This window comes from Stegostoma tigrinum, chromosome 4 (assembly GCF_030684315.1).
Source record: "Stegostoma tigrinum isolate sSteTig4 chromosome 4, sSteTig4.hap1, whole genome shotgun sequence".
Taxonomy (NCBI): Eukaryota; Metazoa; Chordata; class Chondrichthyes; order Orectolobiformes; family Stegostomatidae; genus Stegostoma; species Stegostoma tigrinum.
Window position 1 is genome coordinate 53,795,546 of NC_081357.1, and position 14,280 is coordinate 53,809,825.

The 14,280-nt window shown below is 39.7% G+C and overlaps 1 protein-coding gene across 6 annotated transcripts in view; it reads left to right on the forward strand.

The window, feature by feature from the left end:
* The first annotated feature begins 479 nt into the window (after nucleotides 1–479).
* Nucleotides 480–14,280, forward strand: part of epha7 (eph receptor A7) — a 285,269-nt gene continuing 271,468 nt past the window's right edge. For all 6 annotated transcript variants that reach the window (XM_048531168.2, XM_048531170.2, XM_048531171.2 and 3 more), the window contains exons 1-3: nucleotides 480–765; nucleotides 3,629–3,693; nucleotides 10,132–10,801. In XM_048531168.2, the coding sequence (XP_048387125.1) occupies nucleotides 669–765; nucleotides 3,629–3,693; nucleotides 10,132–10,801 (832 nt within the window). In that variant the 5' untranslated portion in view covers nucleotides 480–668. The remainder of the gene's footprint in view (nucleotides 766–3,628; nucleotides 3,694–10,131; nucleotides 10,802–14,280) is intronic.

Here is a 14,280-nt window from a genome sequence, read left to right on the forward strand (position 1 = left end):
CTCCTTAGCCGATTCTCACTCAGTGCACTATTTCACCGCCACAACTGTTTACTATCTCCCTTTCCCTGATTTATTCCGCACAGTCCTTGCACTGACTCCTGGAAGTGTCTGTTTTGTGTCTATTCCCGCTTCAGTTTTGTTGACACCCTGCAAACTGTGAGGTGACTTTTCAGTCGGGTGAACTATGGCTCCATATTTTTGTGAACGGATTGAACCTTTCACAGGTGTCTCCACTATCGCTGCAAGCATTTTCTCTCCTACAGTTTTGCCACGAAACAAACAACAAAAAAATCCCTACTCAGTGTCCCTTTCGTACGCTACTTTATATGGGGTTCGCCCAATTGGAGAGTGTAAAGCCCTCCTCTATCACACTCGGATTGGTGGGTGTAGCCCTTCCTTCGGGCCGGTCCCTGTCTGGGAGGACTGTCTGCTGTTTGGCTGCTATTCCTGTCAGTCTCTGCCGGGTCTGGCTGATTGACGTGACGGCTGTCCCCGGCTCTCCGCCCCGCCAAGGCAGCGCTGCCCGCTATTTGAGTGTGTGGAAGTGAAGCTCGCCGGCAGAGCCTGGTACATAAAGCCTAGAGGATACGGCGGAGTTTGCTGCAACAACAACAGACACACAGAGAAAGCTGTTCAGAAATAAAACCAAAACAGCCACCGGTGTCACCATGAGCCCCAAGCTCAGCCGCGCTCTCTGGATTATCTGCGGCTGCATTTCTTTGCTCAGTAGCATCCTTGCCCATCTGACGCAGGCTGCAAGAGAAGGTGAGTAACGGAGGGGAGGTTTGGCGGCGGCGGTGGGGGGGGGGGGGGGGAGTGTGGGTGGTGTTGGGAATTGGTGGTGGATGATATTGGTGGTAGGAAAAATCCCCTTTCTCCCCCCGAACATACTGCTTCCGAGACCGATCCGCCACTCTGGAAACGGGACAGCCCAAGTGGCAAAGCTCTCACTCTTTCCCTTCAAACTCCCAGCTCCAGTCCCTCTCTCTGCGAGCGGGAGCATCCACTGAGGTCCGAGTTTCATGGCGATTATTATCGCTGGCCACATTTGATGCAGGCATGTCCTGGGAACATGAGCCACACTTAAAGATCCTGATAGAAATTCCGTCGCCTCTTGATTTTAGTGCAGTACAGGTTAAGGGAACGACATGGGGGGGGGGGGGGGGGTTGGGGGGTTGGTGGTGGGGGTGACGTATAAAAACATAAACCAGTTTTACTGGACAAAGTGGCTGAAATTATCATTAGCCTTTGACGGACACTTCACAGTTGTAACTCATTCTTGTTCCATCGGCGTGTGCGCTCGCTGCCCATTGCAGTGGGTCCGCTGGTCGATGGGGAAGGAGAGCGGTATCGTCCTGAGGTTAGCCTGACTCACCCCAGACTGCGGTACACTGACAGATTGTTTCTCAGCCGCATCCAGGAATCCACGCGAAAGATGGAACCCCCCTCTGAATGGTAAACGGCAAATTTTGCCTCTTCGAGTTTGCAATAGGCATTTCAAACGGGTGAACAGAAAGGAACGGGAGGGCACTTTTGGATGTGCCAAAACCCGGAGTTTCTATTTCGAACAGAGCACCTCCAGGCCGTCAATGCTGGAAGCTGTACTCTAATAAAACAAACTTTTTAAACAAGGTCCTGGAGTGCAATTTCATCCGCTCTGTCGATGTGAGGTGACATCTCTTCCTTTCATGATACAGCGCATTTCTAATCAAAAATCGAGAGCTGCTAAATACAGTGGGAGCACGTTAGTTTTGACATTTCAGTACAATCTAGTTCTACAGGGTGATTGGGTCCAAAACGTTAACCCTGCTTTGTCTCCACAGATGCTGCCAGACCTACTGAGATTTTGTTTTTTTTGTTTCCCCCAGCCATTTCTGTTTGTTTAGTTTGGACTTTTTTGAGTTTGTGCGTTGCTGAGGGACAGAATTGCCTGGGAATGGCCTGCCAGTCCTATTGCTGACAACATGTCAGTCACATCAGGCCCAATCCACGACATGTCTTCGTCCAAATCCGTTCAAACCAGCCTTTTGCACCCCGCCCCGCCACCGTCGGTCATGCGGCAAACGTGTCGCCTTCTTTCAGTAACGAAATGTTTCCGCTCAAAAAGCTGGAGAAACTTATGTAAAGTTGGTGCAGCGAAATCAGAGAGTGCACGACGTTCCGGGCGCTGCCGGTGTTGGGAGACCAAGTGAAACATCTCTTACAATCTCAGCAAGTTAGAATGAAATGTGTACTCCCGATAAATGAACGCACATCCCTCGCCCGGATCACACATTGTCTTACCCGTCTTTGAAACGTTTTGCCACCCATTTGTCGTTCAGCGTAACTCTTTATGTTTTATTAGCCGCTTCTCCCGCTCGTAGGTGGTTAAAAAGTGAAACTGAGATTTAAGCATGTAGGATTGATTTCCGATTGTGAGTTTTGTAGTTTGCTTCTGGGCATGTTTTGCGAGCGGCGCTTGCATTGCTTTTGGAAGCCGGACTGTGCCAGGTACCTGTCGCTTGGAGGCGGACTGCTGCTTCTCACTCTCTCTCTGAAACCAGGCAGTGACCTCTCCCTTAGCTAGCCATCACCCCAAACCCTTCAAATAAAATATAAAACCCCTCTCCACAAAATCCAGCGTTGGTGGAAAGATTACCTTGTTAATTTCCTGTCAATTTCTGAAAGCAACCTTGTCACCTCTGCATTGATCAGCCAGAGAGAGAGAGAGAGAGACTGGTAAAAGTTAAGTCGATATTAACTCTTCAAGAAAGAGCGGGACCGAATTATTGGAAAAGGAAGTGGGAGGCAGGGGCTCGGAATCGATATTCATCAATATTTTGTGTGATTTTTTAAGAGATACAGGGGAAAGCCATCTCCATAATAACTAGCTACTTTCTTGCTCCACTTTAAATGTTACAAATTTTGTTTGCCGATTTGCGAGCCCGTTTAACGTGACATTAAAACAGTCGCTTTTGAAAAGTTTGTTCCGACCCAATTTCTAACTGCCTTGTAACTGTACTGTATTGACAATGTATTTCAATGAGGAATGTGGCTCGGACACATTGCGGATCACCTCCTGTAATGGTGTCCGTGAAAAGAAAACAGAACTATTCTTAGAAGCAGAATTGACAGTGAATTCTTGTCGGTGAGGGAAAAGTTCGGGGGAGAGCTGTCTCGATTGAAACCAATACACTTCCCACTCGTCTTCCTGTGAATACGTCCGAATGGTCAGACATACGCAGCGTAGCTGAGATGGTAGATTTCCATCTTCTCCCGGGAGCTAGATCGCAATATGGGTCACTGGTGTTTAGCGCACATCCACACGTAAGATACACAGCTTTTAGTTCATTTGAAAATAATAAACAGATTGAAAGCGAGAGAGATGGCTCTTTCGAATGTAAGAAAAGCCCTCACGGAATGCAAACAATGCATACTCAATTTGAAATTAAACACTATCCTTTAAAGTAATAATTTGCATTGTCCTTGTTGAACCAAAATATTGTTCGTGGTCGTCCACCGTATGTTTCAAAGAGATATATCAGTTTGTACATATTATTGTACAAGTTGATCGAGAGTAAACCCATTTTCTGTTCAAGAAAGTAGCTGACACTTTCCGTATGATTTTTTCTCCCTTTCTCTCTGGCAGTTATTTTGCTGGATTCCAAAGCACAACAGACGGAGCTGGAGTGGATCTCGTTTCCTTCTGATGGGGTAAGGCTTCACGTTTCTCAGCTCTTTTGAAATGTTTGCCAAGTAAACAGAGCCCTAACCTAAACCCAAAAGGTGTCTCTGAATTTCCAGAGAGCTTCGGTGCATTTCATTACAGATGATCATTTGTGTCCAAAGCCCCCACCTCAGTTAGCGAGAAGATCGATTGTTTTAAAGTTCTTAAACTAAACTAAACGAGGATGTAATATTGTCCAAGGTGCAGCCGTCCGTCGTAAATCACTCGCTTCGGACGTACTGAGTTCAAACGCCTTGATCTGGGACAAATGGAAATTTAATAAAAGGCAGTCAATTGATTTCCAATACACACATTAACACCAACATCGTTCTTATCTCCCGTGTGATCTGTTGATTGATCCTTTGAAATATCCATTATGACAGAAATTAATGTGCATCTTTGAATTGGTTGTGGGAAATTTTGCTGTAACTTTGAGAGGACAGTACTTTTTAGACTAATCCATTAACATAAATCTAATCAATTATATGTAGTATTAAAAATGTGGAAGAAATGTTGAAATTGGCCAATATAATTATTGACAAACTGGGCAAATGTACAACATGGGAAAATGTGGAGGGACACTGAAAGAAATTGAACATTTTCCAATACGTTCTAGATCATAGATTTGATAGGCATTTCAGTTACAAGTTGCCTATATATAATTGGACTGTAGATGCAGGTTGTTTAGACTTTATCCTCAATTTTTTTTTAGCTTTGGTTGAATTATGTCCTATATGCACCGCCAGCTGAGAGTTGGTCTGGGAACATTTCAATTTTACCCTTGACCAAATGCACAGTTTGTTATGGCAACAGTAAGAGATAGGAGCAAGTGGTGTTTATTGGCTAATAATAGATTTGGAATGCACTTGAATTGATAAGTGTTGTGCTTTGTAAATTACCATATAAATGATGAATTAGATACTGAAAGAGAGACTATTTGCAGAAAACACTTCTTGCCAATTTGAACAAAACTATCTTTGCTTCAATAATGTGTTGATTCTCTTGATGCAAACAACTGAATAATTGTAGTGCATTTCTTGCACACACAATCCCAGGTGAAATTCTTCTATAATGCATAATTCTGGATACTGTAAAGATATTGTGAATGTCTGATGTTGGTAAAATGCTTTATTTTCCCATCCCATTACTTTTTTAAAAAACTTTACACCTCCCTGGAAGTTTTTTTGCATGATACAACATTGCACATCTCACCTTGTTAGGACCAGAGGTTGAGTACATTTGAACCAAGTCCATGTAAGTCACAAAGCATAAATTCCTAATGCAAAATCTCAAACAAACTCAAATAATTTTAATTAAATCAAGATCTATAAATTGCTAACACTGAAGAATTTCTGTGGTTGTGAGTGCTGGCTTTCTATGTATGGCTACTTTGAAAATTGCACAGAGAAAGAAAGTCAAATTATTTAATTTATCTTGATACAAATGTGATGCCCCACTGCTAATGAATTAAACCAACAAGAATGGAAATCGCAGGAGTGAGCATATAAATATGCTGCAAGTTAGACAACAATTCATTTTTGCAACTGTTTAAAGCATCAACAAAAGAAAAAAAATGTAAAAAACAAAAGAGTAATGGTCTTTAATGATGATCAGTGAGATCAGACCCGCACAATTTATTTTTTTTAATTGCCATTCATGAATATGACTTTTGTCCCTGTTAAGATAAATTATTTCAATACTAGAAATGGATTTTTTTTCATTTCTTTGTCGAATGTCAGCAGCAACCATTCTAAACCCAGGTTAATTATTAAAATTGGAATAAATACAGCTTCTGTAAATCAGAAACAAAAATGGAAATATCTGGGAAAGCCCAGCATGTCTGGCAGCGTCTGTGGAGAGAAATCAGAGTTGATGTTATAGGTCCTTTGACCTTGTCCTAGAACTCAAATCTGTGTTTACATTTTCTGAATTAATGTTTCGGTTCCAGTAACACTTCCCCAGAACTCAGTTCTGCGGAAGGGTCACTGGACCTGAAATGTTAATTGATTTCTCTCCATAAATACTGCCAGACCTGCTAAGCTTTCCCAACAATTTCTGTTTTTGTTCCAGATAAATTATAAGATAGGTGTCTGTGCCAGGCAATATACTGCACCAGTTTCACCCAGTAAAATATTTCATTTCTCATGCCAACCACCTTTGCAATTTCTCGTAGTTAATTTCCTGGACAGAGAACGTTTTATGCTCTGTGCCCACATCATTTAGTGACTGCTCACATTCAACCAAAGCTATACCATTAAAAATGCTTGTAGGAGCGAAAAAAAACAATTTTAATCAATTTAGTTTATATTTAGATCCAGGTTTCAGAGATGGAAAAGCAATGTACCAACTGATTACACCATGCACAAGTAAAAGCTTCTTGCTATTCCAAAGTACTTTCAGCACTTTAATTTTCAACTTTGTTTTCCTTATAGCAATCGTGTTTTAAAGTTTTGATGTTCTCTACTTGAATGAGATATGTTATCCTTGACTGTTTTTGAGAAATCAGAGCAAAACTATGCAACACACAGTTAATTCACCTGGCACTACAACATAATAAAGCAAAATTTTCACTTGGTTTGTGTACCCTGCAGTCAGGTATCCAGCAGAGGCTCTTTTGAGAGTCATGCCAACCTTGTGATATAGAATCTGCAGAAGGACTTCAGGAACCAAGTGTTTGTCTGCAGTAAATGAATATCAATGCTTTGGACATTCCAGAAGTCGTCTGCACCATTACAGGGGGCTTTTCATAAATGGGATTTAGAAGAGATTGTTACTTTGCTCTTCAGAAAGGTTTCAGTTTATCTTCATGGCAATCAGATAAAAGGGACTCTATTTTAGCAAAAGGTGGTTGTATTGAATGGCTTTGTTGTCTGAGCTTGTCTTTTTAAGCTGTGTTTTAGTCAGAACATTCCTCTCTGCTTTCTCTGGTTCATATGACAGCCCTTAATGCAACTATTTCATGCACTACCAACAGGTATTACTTAGTGCTGTCATTGTTCTCGGCTTGTCTGCTTCCCTTTATAATTCAGCTTAGTGCTCATTCAAATAATATTCACTGTCTAACAGTAAATGCTGTACCAAATAAGGCATTCCATTACAATGGTTTATGAAAAAGGAAGTAATCAAACAGGAATCCTACAGAAGCTAAGTAACGATAAAACGTGGATTACGCCTGCATGACTAACAGACCACTGAATGTAATATTTGGGACACGAAGAAAGTGAATTTGTATGATATCAAATGTGGGGGTAGGGGGGTGTGTTGTGGGAATTGGTTCGCTCAGTTGGCTGGTTTGATATGCAGCCCAATTCTTGGACTGGCTGAGTTCACCATGAAGGACTGTCCTTCTCAAGCTCTGCTCTTGCTTGAGACAAGGCAACCCTCAGGTTAAACCACCATCAGTTGTCTCTGATCCGCCACCAGCTGTCTCTCACGCTCTCTTTCTGTAATGAGAGAGCAGCACGATAGTCTGGTGTGGGATATTGAATGTAAAAATACAACTAAAGCTCATCAGGCAATAATATGTTGTGACTTCACCAATAAAAAAATTAGTGAAAAGGATATTTTATGTATTAACTGCTTCATTTCTTTTGTTATATTAATGATAATTAACCTTAAAATTGCATCTCTCACTTCCCTAAATAATTAATAGGTTATAAAATTTTACAAATTATTTTGTCAATTTGTGTTACCATAATTCTTTCCTACAAGTACATTTCCTGCTTGACGATATTGCATAAATTTTAATTTAGTCACCATACCAGCTGTTGTACATTTTCACAAAATGCTGATTTTCAGCTAGTCAGTTGTGAATTTATTAAACTGGAAACTGATAATTAGACCTTTGTTAAAAAGGGATTCTTCAGTTTCTTACATGTATATGTAATAACCTTTTTCAACTGGTCATGTGTATTGTGTACCTAATGTTAAAAACAAAGGGAAATGTAAGATTCTGGCATTAGGATAGGCAAAATTGGATGTAAAATCAGACACTGCACAAATAATGTGAAATGATCTTTTTATTGCTGGGCACAAACATCAATAAAATTTTTGGTAAGACATATCCTAGGATTGGGAGAGTTTGATTATGCAGTGATTCATAAATTAGTTTCTCTGTTGGTATAGCTATAAGCTACAAAGCTTAACTTTGAGACTAAGTGTTCTATTTCTTCTCATTTTGTAAGACACACTTTTTCCAGTAGGGCTCAGTGTTTCAAAGTGTGTGGTTCATGCACTTGCACCATTCTTCTTTCAATGTGATTCAGAAGAGTAATGAAGAGCTCTGTACATATGCAAACCATATGCTCATCAATGTTGATCTCAGTCACTCAGAAAATACCTGAAGTGATTGTTTGGGACATGATTAAAATTAAAGTGTCCTTTGACCTCTTTGTTTCCTACGTATGCGTGGAAAAATAATTCTGAAGATTTTTCAGGCTGCTGTCAGAGAGAAGTTAATAAACCTTGTGCTTGTTAAATTTCATACATTAATCAATCAGGATTTAATCCATATGAATATACTTTAAAATTGGACAGTAAAAAAAGTCCATTTCTGTGTCAAAAATTTTAGAATTTTGTTTTAAAGACTGTGGAATATCCAGCCATGGTAGAATTACCACCTTGGAACATCTGGCCTGAGGTGCTCTTCAAAGATATGAGGAAAGAAAAATGGCTGTATATTGTCCTATTGCTGACTCCACTGCTTTGTTCCAGAAGTTATTTGGACGTGTTAATAAGTGAGTTTGGCACAAGTTCAAACCTAGCATTTTACTAAGGTGAAAAAAGACTTTATTGATATCCCACCTCGCTTTCTGCGTTGCGTGATTACTGAGATTTCTGTTGAAGAAAGGTGATGCTGAGGTCTGCTCTGAGACCCCTGAGTTCCAGGGACTTTAGGCTGCCCCTGGTGGAGGCTGAAGATCAAAGCAACCAAACAGATACTGAAGGATTTCTAGATTTTGAGCTCCACCCTTCCCAATCTTTCACAGCCACAGCTGTGCTTCAATTCCTTCCCTGACTTTCTTTCAGTGCAGGGTGAAGTCAACAATGCTATTTTACCAAGCAAATAGCCATATAGTAAAATTGCATGATCCCATTTACTGATAGGCTCAGTGTACATTAAGCATCAGCAACACCCATTGGTAAACTGTGTGCCAAATGCTAATTAAAGTTAACCTTGTTCTTTAACGTCTACACATGCATTTCTAGCATAGAGCTTTGCATAGCAACCCAGTATAATTAGTTTCACCTTTGACTAGAGGTATTAAGATCAACTGTAAATCCTGTTTGATGATATTGCAGACAACCAAACAGGTGACCAGCTAACTCGGCATTGTCTGGAGATCCAACTTATTTCCTCCCTGGGCCAAATGGAGTAGCAGTTTTGGGGTAATTTCACCTAGCTGTTGCTGGGGACATTTCCTGTTCAATGCATCTCTCAACTGATAGTGCTGTAGCATTGAGAATCTGTTAGCAGTCCTTTTTGGAAATGGATACAATAAACTTTTGATATGGAGGGAAAAAGTATCTGCTTGATTAAAGGGAGCGAGAACCACTTGACGTAGTAGACAGAAAATTCTTCTTTTAATTTGCACAAAAGTTTTGGCTGAATGTGCATGGTCTAGAGATTTTGGGGTCATATTAAAAGAAACGTGGTCCTGGTGTGTAAAACATTCTGATCTAGAAATCAGGTTAGGAATTTGGCACAAACACTGCAGGATATTCCATCTATTAAAATTTCTTTCAGGAAAATCATCTAGGGAATGTTGAGCTCCAAAACTACATTTCTAATCTCTTGTTCATGGAGGCCCAAATAAAAACAGATCTCAGTCGAATCTTAGGGAACCTAGAATGTTAAGTATTTCTCTCCACAGATGGTGGCTGACCTGTTGAGTGTTCCCAGGAATTTTTGTCTTTATTTCAGACTTCCAGCATCCATAGTACGTTGCTTTTGTCATTGGACAGTTGATCATTCTCCTTTAGATAGATTCATCTTACTGCGTCTTTCAGTACACAGCACTATCCCATGGGGAGAGTGTAAAAATAGCTCATTGTTGGTATTACTTTCTTTTGTTAGAAGTTAGAGTTATTGTTGGGTGGTTTGGCATATATCATTTTTATCTGGAAGCTTTTTTGTAATTACTCCACTTCAGAAACCTTTTACATCATATTGGTGGTAAAACTTGCAAATCTAATACTTTTAACTTGCCCACATCTAAAACATTTGCCGGTTTATGGCAGGCAAGAAAAGATTTACAGAAGTTCACATTGCAATATCCACTTTGATGCCTTACAAAGACGCCTGTGTGAATTTTATTTGTAATGTTTCAAAATACAGCTTTTAAAAATAAAAAGGGATGTTGTATTTTGATTTCAGATTATTGTCATACTATGAGAAGGTTATATCTTGTACTGTTGCCTTTCAGTGGGAAGAGATCAGTGGCGTAGATGAGAACTACATTCCTATCCGCACGTACCAGGTGTGCAGAGTAATGGAACCTAATCAGAACAACTGGCTGCGGACTAACTGGATTGCAAGAGGCAATGCTCAGAGGATATTTGTGGAGGTGAAGTTTACCCTGAGGGATTGTAATAGCATTCCAGGAGTCTTGGGGACATGTAAAGAGACATTTAATCTGTATTACTTTGAAAGTGACTCAGATGCTGGCTGGAACATTAAGGAGAGTCAGTACCTCAAAATAGATACTATTGCAGCTGATGAAAGTTTTACTCAAGGGGACCTTGGGGAACGTGTAATGAAACTTAACACAGAGGTGCGAGAAATCGGGCCTTTGTCGAGAAAAGGATTCTACTTGGCTTTCCAGGATGTGGGTGCCTGCATTGCCCTGGTGTCGGTACGTGTTTACTATAAGAAATGTTGGTCAATTGTGGAAAATTTGGCGGTATTCCCCGACACGGTGACAGGGTCTGAATTTTCATCCCTGGTGGAGGTGCGTGGAACCTGTGTCAGTGATGCAGAAGAGGAAACAGAAAACCCTCCCAAGATGCACTGCAGTGCAGAGGGTGAGTGGTTGGTGCCCATTGGCAAGTGCATCTGCAAAGCAGGATTTCAGCAGAGAGGAGATGAGTGTGAAGGTAAGTGCTTCATTTTGCATCTAAATGATGTTCCTATAATTTTCCAAAACAGTTTATATATGATTGCATTTTAAAAATAATAATGATTGGGCCCTAACTTAAACAAGGTAATTTTCTAAGAATCAACCTTGAGCTTTTAGACAGTTGAATATTGTCCCTAAACCAATACTAAAATGGCTGAAGTAATTAATTCATTACATGAGCTTCCTTGTGGATGATAGCTCTAGGTCTGGATGTTGCATTGATCCATTTGCTTTAGTGAAACAATTTCTGTTATTTCCTGGCCATGACTAAATGGAACACCCAAGAGTATTATGGTGTTGGATCAGGAAGAGGGTAGTGTGGTGGTTAATTCTGAAAGCAGTCAGTTGGCATCAAACTTTCTTGGATTACACTGCTCCTGATTGTTTGTAGAGAATTGTATGATTGCTTCAATCCCCAAGCTCTAAGTGTAAGGGCAATATTACAGCTATGTGTGGATAGAAATGAAGAAAAACAATATTAGAATTAAAAGAACATTTTAAAGTATAAAAAATTATAGTCATAGAGATTTTACAGCATCATACAGCTTCACCTCATCATGTCTGCACCAATCATCAAGCACCTATCTTTTCTAATCACATTTTCCAGCACTTGGCCTGTATAATTATATATCACTTCAAGCAATCATGTAAATATTTTTTGATGGTACTGCCTCTACCATGATTTTAGGCAGTGAGTTACAGTTCGCACAACCCTCTGTGTGAAAAAATATTTCTTTAAATCCCCTCTAAACCTCTTGTTTCCCAGTGTAAAACTGCGCCCTGTGAATATTGATTCCTCTACTAAGATGAAAAATTTCTCCCTTTATAAATTATCTATGTTCCTCATATTTTTGTACAACTCACTCAGGTCCCTATTCAATCTTCTCTGCTCTAAGGAAAATATACAATATATATAAAGTAATCTTCATCACAGATCAAGGTTGAATGGAACTCTTTCAAAGATTAGCTTTTTTAACTCATTGCTGAAGCTGTAAAAATGTAATATTGAGGCACTGCAGATATAAGTTGCTTAGAAAGGTGAAGAAATTTCCAATAATGTCTAGATAACAGCAATACTGGTAAAATGAAAATAATCATCATCTATATTTGCTACTACAGTGCTGCAACTGTGGATTCAACACATGCTTCTTCAGAAAAATCTGTTTGCTTTTCTAAGTCAGGGATTATGTGTAATCATTCCAAAAAAGTAAGTATTTCCTAAACCATTAGCTGAAACAATTATGCTTTATTTTAAGAATCTTTGCTATAGCAGTGTTTCTGTGCAAGCGCTAGTCAATACATTAATGTCGCGACACTTGATGGGTTATGCATTCGCATTAGGATTTTGGTCACATTTTAGTGGTCTGTGCATACTCAGAAAAGATGCATCCTCGGCTGTCCACGGATTTAACCAAAAATCCTTTAAGCCTTATGAATGTAATGTGTACAAGTTGTAGAAATGTATTTAACTACAGAAAGAAACACAGTGTTTGATCTTACAGGAGCCATTAGTTTCCATCAGGAATACCTTCCAACAAGTTTTTTTTTATTTGCCCCACAGTTGCTTGCAGTAAATTCCTTTTCTTGTTGAATCTTCTTTGGAATAATGGCAGGCAAAGATTCACACCTTGTGCCCAAAGGGAATGCTAAATTAATGAAATTTTTGTTGTCTCCATTCAAAGTTATTGTCAGGAGGCCTGAGCAATCGTCATATTAGGATCTCAGTTGACTTCAGTATCAGTCATAGTTAAATTGGCAGCACTCTTGTCTCTGAGTAAGAATGTTATCTGTGTTCAAGCCTAAGTGTTGAGACTTAAACACAAAATGTAGGCTCACACTCCAAATCAGAACTGAACTGTGCTGTCAACATGGTGACTGTTGGCAGAGGTGTTAAACTGAGTGCTGTTCTGCCTATGCAGGTAAACATATAAAAATATCCATGGCATTATTTTGAGAAAAACAGGAAAAATATACTTGGGCCTCCTGCTTGTATTTGTGCCATATTCAATATCACAAAAAGCTTCAGTGGAAAGAAAGAACAGTCAATGTTTCAAGTCCAGTGACCCTTCTTCCTGAAGAAGGATAACTGGACTTGAAATGTTACCTCTGACTTCTCTCTAAAGATGCTGCTGTTTCAGACTTCCAGCACCGCAGTACTATATTTTAGTTTAGTGGTTTCTTCATGGATCAAGTGGTAGCAATAAGGGCCATATTACATTTGTGTGTGGATGGCAATTGAAGAAAAACAATATTAGAATTAAAAAAACATTTTAAAGTAAAAAAAATTATAGTCATAGAGATTTTACAGCATCAAAAGACCCTTCATCTCATCATGTCTGCGCCAATCATCAAGCATCTATCTTTTCTAATCACATTTTCCAGCACTTGGCCTGTATCCTTATATATCACTTCAAGCAATCATGTAAATATTTTTTGATGGTACTGCCTCTACCATGATTTTAGGCAGTGAGATACAGTTCGCACAACCCTCTGTGTGAAAAAATATTTCTTTAAATCCCCTCTAAACCTCTTGTTTCCCAGTGTAAAACTGCGCCCAGTGAATATTGATTCCTCCACTAAGATGAAAAATTTCTCCCTTTATAAATGATCTATGTTCCTCATATTTGGGTATGTTGGGATTATGGGTGTCAGATTTCAGACTTGGCATTGGCGAACACAAGGTCTGGAACTAATCTTCAGATGGGGAGAAGGGTGGGGAGATCAGGCTGAAAATAAGCTAGAAGCTTCATGCTCATCCGAATCCTAAAATAATCATATTTTGTAAATAAAGTTTATTGTGTTCTGAAGGGGCTAAAATGATCCATTGAACGGGAGTTAATTCTGCACAGTAAACAACGGTGAGATAATGGAAAAATAATAGTCAGGGCTGAGTGGACTGAATGGCCAATTCCTGTTTTGAAGATGTGTTAGATTAAACAATGATCAGGGCATATGTTAAATCCTCATAAAATGAGTTTGAAGGATGTCATGGGATTCTCAAAGTGATCTCTGAGAGAGATTGTTTCCTCAGTCAACATCACTGAAAACAATCAACAAGTCACTCAGTTCATCTGAAGACCACATGAGTGGTGTATAGAACGGCTGTATAACAGTGGTCACAGCGTGTGAAACAAATTACATGTGAACTGCTTTGGAATTGTCCCAACTCGGCTCTTGAAGATGTGACCGCGCTCTTTGTAAATGCTTCATTTTGAAAAAAAAAATCAGCTCTCCTGCTTGACTCTTCAATAGTGAGACCTATTTTAAATCTAACCCAGGCAGCTTTACACATTGTTAGTCTTGGCTGTATTACTGAGGAGAGTGCTGATGTGTATGGATCTTTCTCATGCATTTATGATATGCAGAATTGTACTCACAAATACTTAATTTAAAAATTCTGTTGTGGGTCCTGGGCATTGCTGGTTGTCCATCATTTATTGTCAAAGACTACTCGCC